The following is a 20,854-nucleotide window of genomic DNA, read 5'->3' as shown; positions in this document are numbered from 1 at the left end:
GAGCTACAGTAAGGTGATTAGGCAAATGTCTCTTTCCATGGGATTTCTGCATCATAATGCGTCAGTAATGGAGTAATTTGGAGTAAACACAGTAAACCACCTTGTGAGCTCGCCTTCATGAGCTCTGTGCAACTATAAAAACGTATTTCTTCATTCACTCTGCAAACACACTCTTTAAAGTGTGTTTATGGGACAATGGGGGAAATCAGTTGATTGAGATGTGATATAGTAAGGAATTCAGATTTAATTTGGTTTGTTGCAGAGTTCTGTGATTAAAAAGGAGTAACCATTGGCATATGCTATAACAGTCACCACTCCCAAAATTACTGCACTGAGTGAAGGAAAACACACACTGTAGGAGTCCTTTTACATGAACTACAGGAAAACCCCGACAGACACGTGATGACAGTAGATCAGTGACTACAAGGAGAAGGGACAGAGAAGGGACTTTTAAAAGGATGGGCTGTGCTCACTGTTGAGTGTGGGCTAGTGTGCTTGTTCCCACTCTCTTCCTTTCCCATCTCCCCCTCCACCATCACGTTTTAGGATTCTCTGTGGACAGCTATGTACGTCTGTGAAAAAAGTGTATTGGGAGCTTCCCACCTTTGCTTTTTTTGTGTGAGAGTGGCCCTTTGGAATGTGTTTGCACATCCTCCCCTAGGACTTGAATGTGCTGGAGGGTAATACTATGGTGGCTGTTCTTCCCCAGCCCCCGAGTCACTTGGTGTGGGGATGTGGGCCATGTGTAATCCCTCCCAAGCACCGCAAGTTATTGGTAGGCATGGGGAGGGTCTTCAGGGACAGCATAGTAGAACCTAGGGATGCCTGGAGTATGTATGCCAGGTATCTGGCTGGCTGGCCGCCCTAACAGCAGAGGCAGTTGCTCCTATAAGTGTGGTTCCTGTGAAACCTTGGGAGATGGCCCCAGTCCTACAGGTCTACTGCACCAGGGGATACAACTGCTGTCCTCTTCTCCTTATGATGGTGTTTGCCAAGAACCTCGAAACCTGTGTCACTGCCTTCATTGGTATGACTAGGCCAGAAACTAGTAATTTGTTTTACTGAAAATGCTGGGAAATTGACCATGATTTGGAGTATTGTAGGTGGGTGAACTAGAATGAACAGCTTGTGAAGGCAAATTAAATGGTTAGCTTTTTTTGCTTTGGTTCTTAAGGTTCTTTTTACAGAATTATGCTTTATTGACCCAAACAGGAACAGAGGGGAGGGAACTAAGATGAATGTGGTGAGCCAAGCATAGGCAGAGGGTCTGGCCCTTCTCTTGGTTTTCTGATACCTTTTAAATCTAAATCTTGAGTAAGGAGACTCTTATTATAGGCCTAGAGGTTAAATTTAGAGAAATAAAGCTCAATTGATCTGGGTGTGGTGATACATTTAAATCCCAGCATTTGAGAGGCAGAGGCAGGAGGATGTCTTGAGTTTGAGGCTCTGTTTAATCTCTTCCCTGATCTACATAGGGAGTTCCAGGATAGCCAGGACTACACAGTGAGTCCTGTCTCAAATAATACAGAAAAAGATACAGGTGATGGTGTGGACCCACCGTGTTAGAGGCTAACACTGCAAGTGTTCACAGAAGCTTAAACACTTGTCATGACATCTAAGAGTGAGCTCTTGAAAAGCCATCATAAGGACCAGGGAGAAAGATGGCTTAGTGGGTCATGGTACTTGCCATACAGGCCCAGTGACCTGGGTTCAGTCCCCAGGACCCATACAGAGTGGAAGCAGAGAACAGACTCCACAGTTGTCCTCTGGCACAGGCCTCTCCCAATAATAGTAATAATTATTATTCTTACTGTTGCTGCTACTGGGGAAAAAAAAATCTCTGGTCTGGAATTGTAGCTGGTAAGTCAAGTGGCCTCCACTGACTCAGACCAGAGTGCTTGCTGTGCAGAGGAGCACCTTAGGTTTGGAGGTTTGTTTTATGTGTGTGGGAGTTTTTGTCTGCATGTGTAACTTGCACCTTGCATGTGTACAAGTTCCTGAAGAGGCCAGAAGAGGGTGTTGGAGCCCCTCAAACTTTAATTGCAGACAGGTATGAGCTGTCTTGTGGGTGCTGGGAATAGAACCCAGGTCCTCTGCAAGAGCAGTGAGTGTTTTTATCTGCTGAGCCATCTCTCCAGCCCCATTATCTAAGTTTGGATTCTTAGCACCCACATAAAAAGCCATGCATATCTGTAAACCCAGGGGGAAGAATAGAGAAGACCCTTGAAGCTGATCAGCCAACTTAGCCAGTCAGTGAGCTCCAGGTCCAGTGAAAGACCTTGTTTCAAAAACAAAGTTAGGCTGGACTTGGTGCATGCCTTTAATCCTGACACTCAGGAGGCCAGTGGATATCTGAGCTTGAGTTCAGCCTGGTCTACATAGTGAGTTTCAGGACAGTCTGGCTATACTATGTAAAGAGATCCTGTCTCAAAACAAACAAACAAAAACCATCTAAGCTATAGAGTGAGTTAATGGGTGGTGTCTATAAATTCTGTTTATGTACATATGAAATTGTCAAAAAAAAAAAGTCTAAAAGAAAGCCCACCACAACCATGTTTATGTAAACACCTCTAAATTCAGTGGGTCATTAAAAATGTAAGAGCTAGAAGGGCTTTATGGGGGATAATGGGTTCAGTGGTGGTGGGGGAGTGCTAATGGGAGTGAATGTGATCAAAATATAGGGCATACACACAAAAAGTTCTCAAAGAATAAATTTTAAAAACATTTTTTAAAAACTTAAAAAAAAAAAGTGGGGAAGACAATGTCAGCCTCTGACCTTCATATGAGCACAGGCTGATGGAACACACAGAGTGAGCAAGTGAGCATTCGTACACTATGAGCTCTGTGAACAGCAAGAAGGTTCAGAATCACTGTTGTCACACTGTTACTGGGAATAAAACCTATCCAATTCAGAGAAGGCACATGCCATCACTGAAAGGGGGAATCACATGTTTCCAAAGAAAAGTATGCATCTACTTTTAGGCTTCTGCAGCAATAAAAATCAAGACCTTGAGCCAGTTTCTGCCATGTACATGTGTCCTCTCCACTTGTGTATGTTTATACACATCCTGACAGACAAGCTGCCATGCCAGACTTTAGGACTCACTGGTGTGGCAGCAACATTGGAGTTGTGTGGACTTGGAGTGTCGTGTCCTGAGGTTCAGTTCCTGCAGTCTGGTTTGCTGCAGACTTTGGAGTGGTGTGCTGTCACAAGGAAAGCCCACTGTGAGCAGGCTGCTGGCAGGATGGTGACCCAGCCACACTGGTAACCCTATTAGTGTCACATCTGATGAGTAGTGAAACAGCATCAGGGAGGGGCAGTCCTGACACGGGGTGGGTCTCAGCTTGGCTGCTTACTGGGAAACCGTCTAGCACTCCAACTAGGAGTGGTGACATCAGGAGGCTGAGGCGGGAGCAGTGAGTTCTAGACAAGCCTTGACTACGTAGATGAGATTCTGTCACAAAACTAAAATGTAGCTGTCAAAAACTAGGAAGGAAGCCCCAGCCTTGTTGAGTTTGGACGGGGTGTCAGTCACAATGCATCGAACAGACCACTACTAATGCTTGCCCCTCCCTGGCAGGCCAACTGAATGACAGATTCATTCCAGTGTTGAGGTTGGTTGGATACAACCCAAGTAGTGACATCAGAGTATAATCAACTTGTTAACAAGAGCTAGAAAGTTTTATTAAAATCAAGAGCACTGTGGTCAAATCCCACATAGTGTTACCTAAATGATGAGGGTAATTTTACATTTGTCTTATAAGTTATTTTTGACTTAAACATACACATTAATGGTGTTTGTACAATGTTCCATGTTTATATGTGTAATGTTTCAGTCACAAAATATTTCTTCAGACATCTATTTTTTCAACTAGTTATGGCAGTGAATGCCTCTAATCTCAAAATCTGGGAGAGAGAGGCAGGATGATCGAGAGTTGAAGACCCACCTGGGCCACACAAGACCCTGTCTTAAAAAAAAAAAAAAAAAAAAAGTATTTAAGTTTTGTTTTGAAAAGGTCTTGCAGTGTAGCTCAGACTGGCTTCAAACCCAAAGCCCTTGCCAGCCTCCTCAGTGCTGGGGTTGCAGGTATGCGTCACCAGCTAGCTTAGCTTATTACTTAGTGCTTTGTGCTAAAAATACCCAGATGTTCCTTCAGATGAAGCTCTAGTTGTGTGGCTGCATATACCACAGCATCACGGGAGTTAGTTCCCTTTCCACTGTGGACACCGTGCATGGGTTTGGGACATGCATGGCAAGCTTTTTTACTGGTTAAGTCATCTTGACTATTCATCTTCTAGATTTTTTTTTTTTTTTTTTTTTTTTTTGGTTTTTTGAGACAGGGTTTCTCTGTGGCTTTGGAGGCTGTCCTGGAACTAGCTTTTGTAGATCAGGCTGGTCTCGAAATCACAGAGATCCACCTGCCTCTGCCTTCCGAGTGCTGGGATTAAAGGCTGCGCCACCACCGCCTGGCTCATCTTCTAGATTTAATGTTTCATTGTTTCAAAGAGAGAAATTAAAAGTATGAGAATTGGATTTTCAGACTATTTTGGAATAATAAGACCATTTTCTGAACATATCATTTCTCATATTTTAGAAAAGGCGGCGACGGATTGACCGAAGTATGATTGGAGAGCCGACCAACTTTGTGCACACAGCTCATGTAGGATCCGGAGATCTGTTCAGTGGGATGAACTCAGTAAGTGTGTTCTTGACAGACTCAAACCTTTAAAATGATTTGTTTATACTTGTTATGTGTATCCCTTTTAATAACGCCATGTCAAGTGAGTTCTGAAAGAGATTGTGCCAGTCACAGGTTGGGGGGGGGCACAAAACACACTGTCTGCACAGACCTTCCCTGTTGTCACTCCCTAAGCAATATCATGTAGCAGTTATTTGTACATATTGACACTGTGTTAAATATGCTACTATATACAATACAGATGACTTAATGTTTATGGGAAATGTGATGGGTTATATGGAAGTCAGACTTCTTCATGCAGGAACCCTCAGTGTGAACATAAATCTTGGATTCCGATTTGATATGGGTTAGTTAACAATTGATTCTTATGTTCCCATCATGGGACTTGCAGGTGAGCTTTGAAATGAGAATTTAAGCCAGGCACAGTGTTTAATCCCACTGCTCAGGAGGACCACCTCTGAGTTCGAGGCCAGCCTGGTCTACATAGTGAATTCCAGGACAGCCAGGGCTGCATAGACATACTGTCTATGTCTATGCCCAATAAATAGATATTAATTAATATTTACCCTCTTGTAGTGAACTTTTTTTCATATACTCTTCTTAAGATTTAGTTACCATGTATATTTATGTGCATGTGTCACGCATGTGCAGAGGCCAGAAGGAGGGAGTGTGATACCCTCGCATTGGAGTTACAGGAGGTTGTGAGCCTCCTGGTGTGGTTGGGTGCTAGGAACAGAACTCGGGACCTCTGGGAGAATGATGTCACTCTTAACCACTGAGCCGTCGTCTCTCTAGCCCCACATCTATGTTTGCTGAGTCTGCTTCATAGAATGTCAGTGTTTCCCTGAAGGAAGATGTTACAATGCTGGTGATGTTGGCTATTGTGTTTAACCCTTTCCTGCTAAGCAGATAGTTGTGATTTGCACATATCCCTTTTGGGCAGGGCAGCAGACATTTGCCATATTGAGCAGTTGGTTATAAAGTATCTGAAATGAGGAAGGGGAATCTGCTGATTTTATATAGAGATTTAATACATGCCAGAGTAGACTTTAGGGTCATTTGTTCGTTCACCTGGACTCTTCTGTAGTGTTCATGTAAGGATACCAAAGGAGGGCACTTCCAGAGCCATTCTCCTTTTGCTCCTGAGGAAACATGATGCCTAGTGACCCCAGGTGTCACTGCACTGACACTGTTATAGAAACAAAATTAGACAATTGTTGTCTTAGTTAGGGTTTCTGTTGCTGTGAAGAGACACCATGACTACAGCAAAGGAAAACATTTAATCAGAGTGGCTTCCATCATGGCAGGAAGCATGGTGGCATGCAGGCAGACATGGTGCTGGAGAGGGAGATGAGAATTGTGCATCTGGATCTGCAGGCAGCAGAAGGAACACTGGCCAGGCTTGAGCGTCTGAGATCTCAAAGCCCACCCCTAGTGACACACTTCCTAATAGTACTCTCCCTATGAGCTTTTGGGGGACATTTTCTTTCAATCTCCCCAGCCAGGACCAACAGAGCTGGGTTAGACTGGGTAATGAGTGTCTGGGGCACACAAACCCACTTGTCCCCTCGGTGACTAGAAAACAAGGAAGCCATTTGTCACTCCTGTTTTCAGTCTGTGGAGGGACTTGTTTCACTGGCTGTATTGTTGAGTGTCAGTGTCCAGAGAGGAACAGCTGTCCTGTTTGCTAGATGGCAGGGTAAAAACAGCAGGGGGCTCTGAACCCTCTCTTGTTAGTGTGCTTATTCAATCTGGTTATAGAACAGGTGTTGCACATTTATCACATTGTCAATAAATATCTTCACTTCAGATTTGATCTTTTTGAGACATGTTCTAAAGATGGGGCCCGAGCTGGTCTTGAACTTGGGCTCCTGCCTCAGGCTGGTGGATACTGGCATATTACTTAGCTACCTCTTGTGGTGTTTGGTAATGCTTGTAACTTCTGTTTGTGCACATGAGAATTTTCTTTAAATCAGTGCTTAGCATCTTACTGTTAGTAAGCACACTTTATGAGGTCTGTTGCTTGACTAGCTGGGGTGAAGCCTCTTGGGCTGACAGCATCAGGTGGTGGCAGGTTCTGCCCTCCAAGCCACTGTAGTCTTCTCTGGGACTGATAATACTTCTGTAGGGACAATATGTCCCTTTTTGGTAGTGATTTTATTGGACGAGCATGCTGCTCCCCCATAGAATGCTGAGTTCTTGCTGACAGTTCCCACTTACATAAACCTGCCTGTGAGAGAAATTGTGTTTTTCTGTGTCCAAATACTGACAATAAAACAAAACCATGAATAGAAATGCTATTTATCCAGAGAGACATTACTACCCCATCTGTGTTCTGAGACTGGAGCAGTTGTTGTTAGGAACAGGCCCCTGTATAAGGTACCTGCCTGGCCTGCACTGCAGCACTGATGGTCCCACTAAATACTAAGCTTTTCCAAGGCTGCTTTGTTGACTTACATATGTACACACACATACATACAACCACCATGTGGGTGCTGGTAATTGAACCCTGATCCTCTGGAAGAGCAGCCAGTGCTTTTAACCACTGAACTGTCTCTCCAGCTCTGACTTACTTTTGATGTGTTGGTGCTGTGTTTACAGGTATGGACTGCCACACCTGCAAGCTTACTTTTTAATTTCAACTTCTTGCCAGAAGGAGCTCTGTGACCCTTTAGTAGTAGTTTTAAAACACTATACACGTGCGGTCAGCACTAATAGGTCGCTTATTAGAAAATCCTGACCTGCCGGGCGTTGGTGGTGCACGCCTTTAATCCCAGCACTCTCGGGAGGCAGAGGCAGATGGATCTCTGTGATTTCGAGGCCAGCCTGGTGTCCAGAGTGAGTTCCAGGACAGCCTCCAAAGCCACAGAGAAACCCTGTCCCGAAACACACACACAAAAAAAAAAAAAAAAAAAAAAGGAAAAAGAAATCCTGACCCTTCAGTTTGACACTGCAGAATCATTTGTTTTGCTTGAGGAAACACAGCTTTTTCTTCTTAGACTTGTGTGGCTTTATGAGCTCACAAGTGTTGAGTGGGTTGGCCTGGAGCACCTAGAGACTGTGTATGTGTCCACTGCAGACTGTGACCAGGGCTGAGGTCACAAAGTCATGCCAAATAGCTTAAAGACTGGTTGTGTGTCCCTCCCTAAAGCATCCATCAATTGTGAATATGGTGTTCAGTGGTGGTGTGTGCAATGCCGTTGGGATGAGATGTTTCACAGAAGTCAGTGTCCCAGAGTAATGGGAGTGGGCCCTAGAAATATTTAACCCTCTTTCTCCAGAAGTAACCTAAGCAAGCCTCATCACTTTCTTTAAACAAAATATTGACTTAGGATCACCAGTGACAAGGGCCTATGCTTCCTTTATGTACCAGTAACACTCAGTAAATAGATTTATGAACATGATCCAGGCATCCCCTGCCCTTCCCCCAAGTCTCAGCTCTGGGAGGTGACCCTTCAAGAGCTGAGTCATTACCGGGCATTACCTCCAAGCTTCCTGTTTGGGTTCCTCCTTCCAGCAGTGTAGCCTGACTCATCCTCTGCTTCAAAAATGTTTCTAATTCACAGGAGTTCTGTTGAAAAGCCGACCGCAAACTGAAGGATGGTGTGTGCATTTGCTCCAACACTGGGAGTCCATTGGAGCGTGACTCTGCTCTTCTTGAAGTGCAGGGTCTGACACGATTAAAAAGTAAACATGGCCTACAGTGTGTCTTTGGAAACTTAGCCATCTTCACTTCATCAATCTATTAGGATTGTGTGTCAGTCAGAATGAGGTGGCATATTTGGGAGGCTGAGGCAGCATGACCCCAAATTCAAGGCCAGCTTAGGCTACATGAGGCCTTGCTTGAGGGAAAACAACAGAGACAGGGGGAAAAAAGCAACAGCAAATTGCTCAATAGTGGCCTCACTGTTTGCATTACACTCAGGAAAAGTTAAGGTGTTTAAGAATGCATGTGTGGACTGGAGAGATGGCCCAGAGGTTAAGAGCACTGTCTGTTCTTCCAGAGGTCCTGAGTTCAATTCCTAACAACCACATGGTGGCTCACAATCATCTGTAGTGAGATCTGGTGCCCTCTTCTGACCTGCAGGTATACATGCAGGCAGAACACTGTACACAATAATAAATAAATCCTTAAAAAAAAAAAATGAGTTTGAGTCTGGCAGTGGTGGTACATGCCTTTAATCCGAGCACTCAGGAGGCAGAGGCAGATGGCTTTCTGTGAGTTCCAGGCTAGACTGTTCTACAAGAGCTAGTTCTGAGACAGCCTCCAAAGCCACAGAGAAACCCTGTCTCGAAAAACTGAAAATAAATAAATGAAAATGAGTTTGTGCTTTCCCTGCACACATGTCCTGAAGTCGGCAGGGAGATCACTCTGCTGCACCGCCTGATCCTACTGAGCTTCTGTCTGTCCCTGTCTGTTTTAGGTCAGCTCCATTCAGAACCAAATGCAGTCCAAGGGAGGCTATGGAGGCGGCATGGCCGCCAGTGTGCAGATGCAGCTCGTGGACACAAAAGCAGGGTAGCCCTGGTCCCATCACCCGTGAGTACCTCAGAGCTGGGGCAAGCCTTCGATGTGTCTTGAGGTCAGATGACCTTTCTTTGTGGCCTGGTTTCATGCTTCAATTTAGGTTTAAATGTCAGGCTGTCTCCTCATTGGAAGGCCTTGAGGGGTGGGCAGTATCTGGGTAGGAGGAGGCGTCAGCCCACAGTTCTGTGACAAGGTGTCCTCTTACGTGGAAGAACGGGCACTGCCTGTGAGCAGTGAGGTAGTTTATACGTAAGTCAATGTAAGCTTTCCAGATGAAAACTAAAAAGACTTCTTAATAGAAGGATTTACCTACGAGGGTCAAAATAATTTCCATTTTTGGCTATATGGCACATGCCTTTAATCCCAGCATTTAGGAGGCAGAGGTGGGAGGATTTCTCTGAGTTTGAGGCCAGCCTTGTCTACATAGTGAGTTCTAGGACAGCCAGAGAGACTCTGTGTATAAAACAAAAACCCTAAAAAGGAATAATTTGAATTTTTTTCTTTTGGTTTTGTAGGTCAGAATTTCTGTATTTTCTCTGTCCACAGTTCTATAATATTTTTGTCTTGTGATTGGATGTCTTTTAATTATAAAAAAAGAAGTGTGGCGGCAACCTGTTCACCCCTGTGATCTCCAGCAAGACGTTCCTGCTCCAAGGAAGGCAGCGTCAGTCCGACCCACCTAGCCGTCAGTGGCGTGCATGCCTGGGACTCTGACAGAGTTCTTTGGAAGTAGCTGAATTTTCAATGTCTAACCCACATAGATCAGACCTTAGCATGGTCTTTTTGTGACTGCTAGTGCTGTTTTATAATTTTCCATTTTTAAACTTTTCATTGCGCCTCCAGCCCCTCTGCCTTATGATTTACAGGTGAGCAGAGATCTGTAGTTACCGCCATCGATCATGTTTATTCTGAAGGTGTGTGTGAGACCCACAAGCACAATAGTCCTTTTCATCTGTTGGGAACTTGAGCACATGTCTGCACGCTCCATGGTGCTGCCCAGAGGCCCCCACAGGAGGCCAGACACTGGCCTGAGGATGCTGCTGTCCTGGAGGACGCTCTTTGCAGATAATCAAAGTTGGGGCTTGGTTTGATCAGAGCAGTGACAGAAAGCCTGCATTTCAGAGGCAGTCTCGTGGCTGTAAATGTTCAATGTATTTATTTTGTGAGTAAGGACCTGTGATTGTGAACAGATGGTTATGTATCTGAGTGTTGTGGTAAAGCACATCCTGTTTCTCAGCGTCGTCGTCCTGTTAGCTCTTCACTCTTTGTGTACTGTCTCTCTGTTTTCTGTTTAAATTCTGGCCTCTGTATCAGATTTGATTTGACTTGCAGAGCCCTTGGCCTTCCAGTGTTCCACTTACTACGGAGGCCATGGCAGCTTCCAACAGCAACCTGCTGCCTGGCTGATGCACTGACAGGGAGCAGCCCTCACAGTGACTTTCTGTGGTTAGCAAGAGGCCTTTGCTCAGGTCCTGTTCTGTTCCTCTTCCCCTCTGAGTGTAGGTGGCTGGGCCCTGTGGTCCATACACTTCTCTAACTGCCTTTGAAGCTTAGCATTCGACCAGAAGGTGAGCGCTGAAGGCAGTTAGGTCCTCGTCTAGAGAAACTGTGATCATTCTACCTTCTGCCTTTGTCTGTCCCTGTCCAACACTGCTGCTGTCCTGAGAATGCTGACTGAAGAGCCAGTAGGCCAGCGCAGGCAAAGCTTAAAGATTTTCCTATATTTCCTCTGGACTTAATTTACCAGTAGGGTGGAACACTGGATGACCTGGTCCTTCAATTTTGCAATTCTTATCATTCATAGGTGTCAGTCCCAAGCACCGAGAGAATCTGTTGAGAAACATTTAATTCACTGTCTTTAATTCACCATGTGAACACTGCACTCATGAGTTTGTCATTCTGCTAGCCGGGGTGAGGTTCCTACTAGGGCCCAGCTGTGTGCAAACTCTTTCTGTATGACAGACAGGGATTTCTTGGCATCTTCAGCACTGATGGATGGGACACAGCACAGGGAGCCATTGTCCCCTCCCCCATCACTCTGCTGCTCCAAGGCCAGTCATTAATAAGCCTAAGGCTCCTGGAGCCTGTGATGGTCCTGCAGCTGCCTCAGTCGGACCTCTTCTCAGCACAGTGAGACACTGTACACAGTGCACCCGCTTGGTGCCCTGGAAGGTTCCAGTAAAGTCAAGAAAATGTACACAGTAACTAACCTTGTACATGATGGTTTTTTTGGAGGCTTAAGGATGCTGGCAAGGATGCAGGGAGGCAAACTTCCCACCTCCCTACATGGGATTGTAAACCTTGGGAACTCGTTTGTTCCCTCATAGTAACACATCTCATTTTTAAATTGGAGCTAATAGGATTTTGTACCCAGAATTTATTATATTGTTAATACTTTTCTGAAAATACACGGTAACAACTAGTAAGCAAGAGACACAGCAGGTTGCACCATGTGAATTCTGGTAGCAACAATGTGCTGGGCGCAACTTCTCCAGTGGGCCTGGGAGGTTTGTCCATTAGCTTCCCTGTGGTTAAATAGAGCTGTTGGTATAGAGCGGCTTGCCTTGATCTATCTGTTCAGTGACTTCTGCTCGGCACCGCAAGAGAAGATGGACGTATTTTTATAATATAAGCATACTTTTTTTGTACATTGTGTTCATTCTTGAATAAAGTGAGCTCACTGTTGGCTTGTAGATATTAAAAAGAAAGTATTGATTTTGATTCAATAAATGTTTTCTTTTAGTCCTGGTTTGGATTTTTCCTTCTTTTAGTGAAATTTTATTCACCAGAGCTTATAGAGAGAACTTTCTAGCGTGACTGCCTCTGCAGTGACAACCCAGGGTACAGACAACTCAAAGGGCTTATGTCTTGTTGAATAATGACAAATGTAAGCTGGGCGAGGTGGTACATTCCTGTAGCTTGAGAGGATTGTGTGTTCATGCCTCATGTGAGCTTGCAAGACTGTTCCAAAGAGAGTACAAAGTTTGTCATTGTAATCCATCCTCCCTTCCTCCCCCCTAATCTTTTTAAGACAGGTCTCACTATGTAGTTTTTGCTGGGCTTAAACTTACTGTGTAGACCAGGTTGCTTCAAACTCCTAGGCCAACTAATTCTCCTGCCTCTGAGTGATAGCAAGTTGCTTATCGTCAGCCAGAACAAGTCAGAAAACAACTGTTACCTGGACTCATGGAGTTCCATTGCCACCTTGGCCTGGACACCCTGTTGGAATGGAGTCACATTCGGCTGATGACTCCCTGTGGGACACTTGACTTCATGGCTTCGGTGGGTATGAATCTGGTGGGTAGCAAGTAGCAGGCTGGCTAAGTGCCCAGTGATATGGAGGACAGGCCCACTCCACTCACGAGAGCCCAGCAGGAGCCAAGCTGGGTTTAGAGCTGCCACTTGGAATTGTATAAATAGAAAAGTCAGATTTTTAAAGAAATATTTGTCAACAAGTTTTGATAACTTCTATGTCCAAAGACACTGGAAGAAAGTTGACTTCAAATGAAGCTCTTTTCAGTGACAAGATGGCTCAGTGGGTAAAGCTGATGTCCTGAGTGTGAGCCTGGGGATCCAGATAGGAGAGTGAATTTCTGCAAGTTGTCCTCTGACCTCCACATACACACCATTTTTTGTCAACCCTTCCCCCCACAAGTCTGATTTTTAAAAAGGAAAACCAGGACAGAATCTAATTCCAGTCCTTCACATGACCTAAAGTGATGTGTAAGAATGGTTCACAGGGCTGGAGAGATGCTTAGTGGTAAAGAGCACTGGCTGCTCTTGTGGGAGACCTAGGTTTGGTTCCTAGCACCCACATGATGGCTCACAACTGTCTACCGCTACAGTTCTGGGGGATCCAATGCTGCCTCTTCACCTCCTTGGCACCTACACTCATGCATGTAGTTACACACACACACACACAAAAGAGTAAGATTGCCAAATGAAATATTTACCATCAAAATTAGATAAATGTTGGAGAGGGATATGATAAGGCTTGGGGAGGGGGTGCACACCTTTAATCCCAGTACCCAGGAGGCAAGAGGCAGGAGGATCTCTTGTGAGTTCAAGGTCATCCTGCTCTACATAGTGAGACCCTATATCAGAGGGTCAAGAGAGTGGCAGCATTAAGAGAAATGAAGCAATATGAATAGGAAATAAGTCAAATTATCTCTGTTGGCAAATGATCAGATCTTATAATTAAAAGATCTCAAGATTACATGTGAAAACATCTGTAAACAGCAAAGATCATTACTTCTATATATCAAGAAAAACAGTCCCACTCACAATAGCTTAAAAAAAAACAAAACAAAAACTGGGGGTGGGCGGCGGTGGCACACTCCCCCCATACTTGGGAAGCAGAGGCAGGTGGATCACTGTGAGTTCCAGGACAGCCTAGTCTACAGAGGGCGCTCCAGGACAGGCCCTAAAGCTACATAGAGAAACCCTGTCTCAATTTTTTTTTTTTTTTTTTAACAAACGGGGGTGGGGGGGCACCCAAGGAGGTAAAAGATCTCTACAGCAAAAACCTTAAAAGTAAAGAAAGGGGTTTGCTGTAGAATATTTCAAGGTGAATTGCATTCTTTTATGTTGCATATGTTTAACTCTGTGAAGCTGTGTTACTTTGCCTGTATACAACACCTGATTGGTCTAATAAAGAGCTGAATGATCAATAGCAAGGCAGCGAGAATAAATAAAAGAAAAAGAGATTGAAGAGCAAGAAAAGAAGGGGCCAGCTACCCAGCCAGACGTGGATTAAGAAGGTAAAAGCCTAGAGGCAAAAGGTAGATGGGATAATTTACATTAAGCTAGCTAGAAATAAGCCAAGCTAAGGCTGGGCATTTATAAATAAGAATAAGAGCTGGGCATTGGTGGCGCATGCCATTAATCTCAGCACTCGGGAGGCAGAGGCAGGCGGATCTCTGTGAGTTCGAGACCAGCCTGGTCTACAAGAGCTAGTTCCAGGACAGCCTCCAAAGCTACAGAGAAACCCTGTCTCGCAAAACAAAACAAAAAAGTAAGAATAAGGTCTCTGTGCATTTATTTGGGAGCTGTGTGGTAGGGAGAAGGCTTAGTGGTCAAGAGCACTTACTGCTTTTCCAGAGGACCCAGCACTCACATGGAGCAGCTCATGGGATCCAGGCCCGCCTCTGACCTCTGCAGGTATCTGCTTACACACCTAATTAAAAACAAATCTTAAAAAAAAAAAAACAAAAAAAAAAAAAACAAACCCCCGTCCCCAAAACCTAAGCCAGACATGGCAACACACAGGAGAACCGACAATTCAAGGCTGCTCTAAAACAAAAACCCAAGCTGATCCTTCCCCGTATTTTAAATTCAATCAGCATATAACTCAACAGTCTTACTTGGTTTGTAGCTAAAAGATCCTAGTGTGGTCTAGGAAGGAGGTAGACACCCTGTATGCATAGTGTTATTCCTTGTAACAGTGTTCCACACTGGGTGAGGGGGTAAATTAAACACAGCATGAACATACAATGAGAAATCAGTGTTAAGAAAGAAGGAGGCTGACTTAGTGTTCTATTACTGTGAAGAGACACCATGACGAAGGCAACTCTTATAAAGCATTCAGTTGGGGGTTTACAGTTTCACGGGCTTATTAATCCATTACCCTCGTGGCAGGGAGCAATGGTGACACACATGACAGGCGTGAAGCTGGAGCAGTAGCTGAGAGCTTTATGTCCTGATCTGCAGGCAGCAAGCGGAGGGGTGGGGGGTGGGAGGACTGGGTTTGGCATGGGTTTTTGAAACCTCAAAGACCCTCCCCCCACCCCCACTTCTTCCAACAAGACCATACCTATTCCAATAACACCATCCTCAAAACAGCCACTGCCTAAAGACTAAGCATTCAAATCTGTAAGCCTTTTGGGGCAATTCTCATTCAAACTACCACTGAGGCCCATAGATGCTAATCCATGGGTCAACCACGAGGACAAGTGAAATAAGCACATTATAAAAAGTCAAATAGAACTTCAATTACGCAAGCAATCAAGTCACAGCTACAGGAACAACAAGGGATCAGAAAGAAGTGTTCGTTAATGGATTCAGCTCTGAGACATGGAAATGTGGAGATTGGTTAGAAAATCCAAAATTTGCAGGGCAGTGGTGGCACACACCTTTTAATCCCAGCACTTGGGAGGCAGAGGCAGGTGGATATCTGAGTTCAAGGCCAGCCTGGTATTACCAGAATTCCTTACTCATCCGAGCTGCAGCAATGCTTACAGTCCCTGCATTGTGAGGGGAGCCAAGTCTATGGGCACCAACGTAGGTGGCTCCAGTGACAGCTGAGCCTCTTCTCCTGCAGTTGCTCACATCAAATACACCTGCTTCTTGGCACCCCTCCTTCCATCACCTCTCCTGTTACCTCTCCACCTCTCCCAGCATCCCTTTTCTAACCATACATCAAACTCAAGGGCACCAGAGCTGAAACTGTGGGTGAGCACTGGATCAACATCCATAGAAACTTGGCTTTGACCTTTACCTGAGCTTGTCAAATTCAACCTTGGAATTCCATCATGTTACAGAGCCAACAAAAACTTTAATATTGTTCTCATTCATTTCGCTCTGCATTAGAGATAGAACCCAGGGGCTGGAGAGATGGCTCAGTGGTTAAAAGCACTGACTGCTCTTCCAGAGGACCTGAAATCAATTCCCAGCACCCAGATGGCAGCTCACAACTGCCTGTAATTCCAGTTCCAGGGGACCTGAAATCCTCTCACATATATGCATGCAAAACACCAGTGCACATAAAACAAACACTTTTTTTAAGTTAAAAAAAAAAAAAAGCCAGGTGTGGTGGCCCACGCCTTTAATCCCAGCACTTGGGAGGCAGAGGCAGAGGCAGGTAGATCTCTGTGAGTTTGAGGCCAGCCTAGTCTACAGAGGGAGTTCCAGGATAGCCAAAGTGGCTATCTATAGAAACCCTGTCTCAAAAAACCCAAAAAGAAACCAAACACAAAACATGCGTATGTGTGTGAGTATAAGAGAGACAGAGACACAGAGATACAGACAGAAAGACAGACACACACACACATAGAGCGTATGAACCACATACTTTGCCACTGGACTAGATCACTGGCTCCTTTCTAACATGTTCATTTTGGCACAGTTACTCCGACTTGCCTGCAGCTGGGCCACCAGGTTCTGCAGTCTATATCATTCTGTCATCATTAAGTAGCTTAGTTACTTATCTTCTTGTTGTGATCAAACACCTGACCAGAAGACACTTTAAGGGAGGGGAGGACACCCACGAACCCCACAACTCTCACATATTCACAAGTTGCTAGGAAAGATGAGGTGCTTGTGTCCTGGACCCCCACATGCTTCATGGACCACCCCAGGGACCTTCGTCACCCAAAAGCACCGGTATCTAGGGATGTTCTCAGACACAGAACTCATGGGCTCAGTTCACATTCAAGGGCGCCACAGAGCTGAGAGGAAGTTGAGCAGAGGTTCCTGCCCCTCTGCTTCCCTCTCAGGCTCCTGGTGAAGGATGGTGGGAACTTCGCCAGCCCCCTCCTCATTAGACTGGGCTAGAATGCTTGTGACCACTGGGGACCAATTTTAGCCAGCTCTGTCCAACATTCCAGCCTTCCTGGGCCCTAATAACAACACCCCAGTTTCAGCAGGAAGTAACTATAGATAAGATTATATCACCCCTTTACTGACAATATGTCTGGGATGTTGGACAAAGCCAGGAAGGTGGAGAGAAGTGTAGGGTGTGTGTTGGGGGACATTTGTTTCACTTACTGCTCATTGCCCAGGTTCTGGTGACCTAACTAATATACATCATGTGACATTTCCCCCCCCCAACCTTATCCCTCCCCAAAGGACATTTGTTCTTCTATAGGACTGAACACAGTGGTCTAAACATCCATAACCATTTTGTGTGTGTCTGCAGATGGAGGCAGACAACCTGAAAAGCTTGGTAACTATTCCCTGTCTTATAACAACATCAATTTGCAGGATAGTATAACGATACTGTGAAGCAGGGAGATCTTGGCTCCTTTGCCAGTCAAACAGCATTTTTCCCCCCTTTGTCCCTTTTAAACTTATAAGCACCAAAACCCCGAGACCACTAAATAGCCGTAAAAGATATCTAAGGGACATATAAAGTGGTGGCTTCCGTTTTTTTCCCCTAGTCCATATCTTTATAACTGAGAAGTAGAAGTAATAGCAAACGTATCCAGGCTTGGTGAGGCAGAGACAAAGGCAGACTGCAGGCATAGGGCAAGGGAGTCCCAGTTACAGAAAGAGCATCCTGTCTTAGAGGAACTGACTTTATGATACAGTAGAAATGCCAGGTATGGGGACCCAGGACAGCTTCTGTCCCCAGTCTCCCTCCCCAGAGTGTGCAGCTAACGGACTTCCCACAGAAAAACTGGCCATGCACCCCGTGGCTACTCAGAGGTGGGACCCGGACCCACTGGCTGTCAGGGCCACCTGAATGCCTGGGGTCTTAGAGGAGGTAAAGGAGAGGGAGGGACTGTTGCACTCCTGTCCCCTTCCCTTGCAGGGCTCAGTGGAGGAGGCTATAGGATCTGTTCACTGGATAGAGGGGCCCTTCCTTCCTTTAGTGATACTAGGATCCAAAACTCCCTCCTCCTCATGAAAGGAGTCCTAGGTCTTAGCTGGTCCTTTTGTGCCAAAAAAGAAATCTCTGAGACAGCAGCTCAGTTCTGAGGCATGCATGGGGCTGACTTCAGGGGTGAATGTGAGCTTGAATCTAGTTTATCAGGCTCAATCCAGCTGAGCAGGTGGCTAATTTCCTCAAAGTTCTTCCTAATCACCCTGAACAAAGGGGTCTCTGCAACATTTAGAGTTCCCTGGCAGACAGACAGGCAACACACTCACAATTCAAATTTACATCCCCTCCTATTGTTTTTCTATGGGAGACCTGACTGTCAGCCTTCCCTAGGAAGGCTCCCTGTTGGGTGCACAGCCCTACCCCAACCTGATAGTGTCACTAGAAAACTTCCTTAGGGCTTGGTCAGAGCCTTCTTATGTCCTGTAGGGTGGAGACCTGGGGCCTAGTCTCAGAACCTTACCTTAATCCGCAACTTCCCTGTTGAGTTTTTCCTTATCTCTTGAAGATGTTGGACCAGAGATCACAGTCTGGAGAGCCAGGGCAGTCAGATCAGTCTTCTCTTCCCAGGACTCCTCCTTTCTAGCCAGTTGAGCAGCATTTTAGCTGCACAGGGGGTTAGTGTGGAGGGACATCTCACTGGGGCCTCCACATTTATGCCTTCCCTGTGAGGAATCACACCACACACATAGAGTTTAATGAAGGGGAAAGATCTTTAATAATAGTGCACAATTGGTTCTAGCTAATATACAAGGAGGACGAGCCTCAAACAGAAGCTTTTAGTTAGCTTATATAGTCTTAAGTTTATGCAGTCTACAGATGCTGTCATCCTTCAGTTTCTTTCAGGTCTCAGTCCCAGCCTGCACTTTGAACAATTTAAATGGAGACAAGAAACTGCAAGTTGGCCACTTGGATAGATGGGAGATTTATACAGCAAAGATATTGCCGGAACTATTTCAAGTATACCAGTGTCATCCTTGTTGAATAGCTGTTACCCGGGTTCATCTTGCCCACCTGGCAGCTTTTCCTGAAACAGCGCAGGAGACAAAATGGCAGAGCAGGATTTAATGACTGTTATGACCATGCACTGTCCCTTTGAGAAATGTTATGGGAATGGGCCTAATGGCTGGTTATAAGTCAGAGCTGTCCCTTGTTATGCAAGTAAAGCTTAATTAGAAGTCAATTTTGGTGAATTAGCAGAATCTTCCTCAGCAACTCTAAATGTCAGTTGTGATATGAAATTCTCTACAGTTTCTAAGAAGCGGTTAATGCATTACTTACCCTCTAACTTTACTGGAGACACAGTTCCTTTAGCTAAAGTTCTACTTTGTGGAACTTACTATTTTTTTTTTTTTTTTTTTTTAGTAAATCCTTTAGTGAATCAACTTTATTATTTCAAGCTTCTTCTGTATCAGTCCCATTTCTTGATGGTCCAGAAGCACCTGCTTCTGGACAGCACAGCCAACAGCCACCTACCACATGGAGTCACAGAAATGCTTTTTGTCACACAGTCTCTGGCAGAAGCCTGCCACCCCAAGTGCAGTCAATCTGCTCCACCTCCTTGTGGCTTCCGTGGCTAGTCTGTGACCATACAGCTTGCCTGGTTCACCTTCAGGTTTCCATTGGTGAAAGTTTTCTTGTGTCCTGCCAGGCTGTGCTGCCACTTTAGCCCCAATAAAACACACAAAGACTTATATTAATTATAAAACTGTTAGTAATGACCAGGGCTTCTTACTGGCTAGCTCTGCCTTAATTACTAACCTATAATCTATTAATCTATGTATTTCCACATGGTCTTGGCTTACTGGAGAATGTCCTGACCTTCTACTCCTTTATCGACTACATGGCAACTGTCCTGAGAGGCTCCCTCTGCCTACCTTTCCCAGAATTCTCCTTGTCTCCTAGTCCCACCTATCTTCCTACCTCACTGGCCAAACAATGTTTTATTCATCAACCATTAAGAGAAATACACACACACACACACACACACACAGAAGGACAACCCCCATCAGGTTTCTGTTCCTAAAACAGGACTCAAGGAAGGTACAGTAGCCCAGCTAGAGAGGGGTGAGGCCTGTGTCCAGAAACAGCCACCAGAGTCAGACTTATAGCCACGACTCTTGGAATGCTTACAGTCCTCAGCTTTACATTCTTCAGGTAAAGCCACAGCCCTGGAGCATAGACATGCAGCAGATCTGGCCTCTGTGGATGTGTACTTATCTGACCTACAGAGAAGTACCGCAGCATATCTTATGCCACCAAGTTTTGTGTTTGTTACAGAGTGATATTAACTAGAATGCTGTAACAGAACACAGGAGAAAATCCATTACCTCAGTAGACAAGGCATTGGCAGAGCTCAGGGATTAGTAAAGAAAACCAAATGCAGAAAACTGAAGGATTTTCCTTTTGGAGGCTGGGGGGTTGTTGAGACAGGGTTTCCTCTATGTATCTTTGGCTGTCCTGGAACCGATTCTGTAGATCAGGCTGGTCTTGAACTCAGATATCTGCCTGCCTCTGCCTCCGAGTGCTGAGATTAAAGGCGTGCACCACCATGCCTGGCTAAAAGTGGCTTTTTCAGTAAGTGTGAGAAATAATGTGAGCTATGGATAGAAATGGGAGCATGACACACACAGTTGTTCTGGGTATCATACATGAAAGGTGACCATGAATGTGAGTAGAAGCACAGGTAATAAAGAAAGACATGTTCATCTAGTTTGAAATGAGGAACTTCTCCTCCAGGACTGGAGAGAGGGTACAGTGGTTAAGGGATTACTGCTGGGCATGGTGGCAGAGGTGGGCCCATATGAGTTCTGGGCCATCTTGGTTTACACAGTGAGTTCCAGGCCAGCCAGGGGCTACACAGTGAGACCTTATCTTAAAACAAGAAGTGATTACTGCTTTTGCAGAGGACAGGCATTCACTGGCCAGGGGCTGCTCAGTTGCCTGTGTCTCCAGGGAACCTTCTGACTCCCAGAATGGCAGTGACTAGCTACCACCTGAAGCAGACAAGCTGCTGCTGCACAGGT

General features: G+C 45.2%; 1 protein-coding gene across 2 annotated transcripts in view; it reads left to right on the top strand.

The window, feature by feature from the left end:
- The window catches only part of LOC100758446 (CDC42 small effector protein 2), a 77,542-nt gene extending 65,571 nt beyond the window's left edge, over window positions 1-11,971 (top strand). For both annotated transcript variants that reach the window (XM_027427484.2, XM_027427485.2), the window contains 3 exons: window positions 4,597-4,698; window positions 9,126-9,241; window positions 9,745-11,971. In XM_027427484.2, the coding sequence (XP_027283285.1) occupies window positions 4,597-4,698; window positions 9,126-9,224 (201 nt within the window). In that variant the 3' untranslated portion in view covers window positions 9,225-9,241; window positions 9,745-11,971. The remainder of the gene's footprint in view (window positions 1-4,596; window positions 4,699-9,125; window positions 9,242-9,744) is intronic.
- Window positions 11,972-20,854: the final 8,883 nt, after the last annotated feature.

The sequence above is a fragment of the Cricetulus griseus genome, chromosome 7, assembly GCF_003668045.3.
Source record: "Cricetulus griseus strain 17A/GY chromosome 7, alternate assembly CriGri-PICRH-1.0, whole genome shotgun sequence".
Lineage (NCBI taxonomy): Eukaryota > Metazoa > Chordata > Mammalia > Rodentia > Cricetidae > Cricetulus > Cricetulus griseus.
The sequence above is the reverse complement of the archived record's forward strand: the minus strand, read 5'-3'. Positions and strand labels throughout refer to the sequence as shown.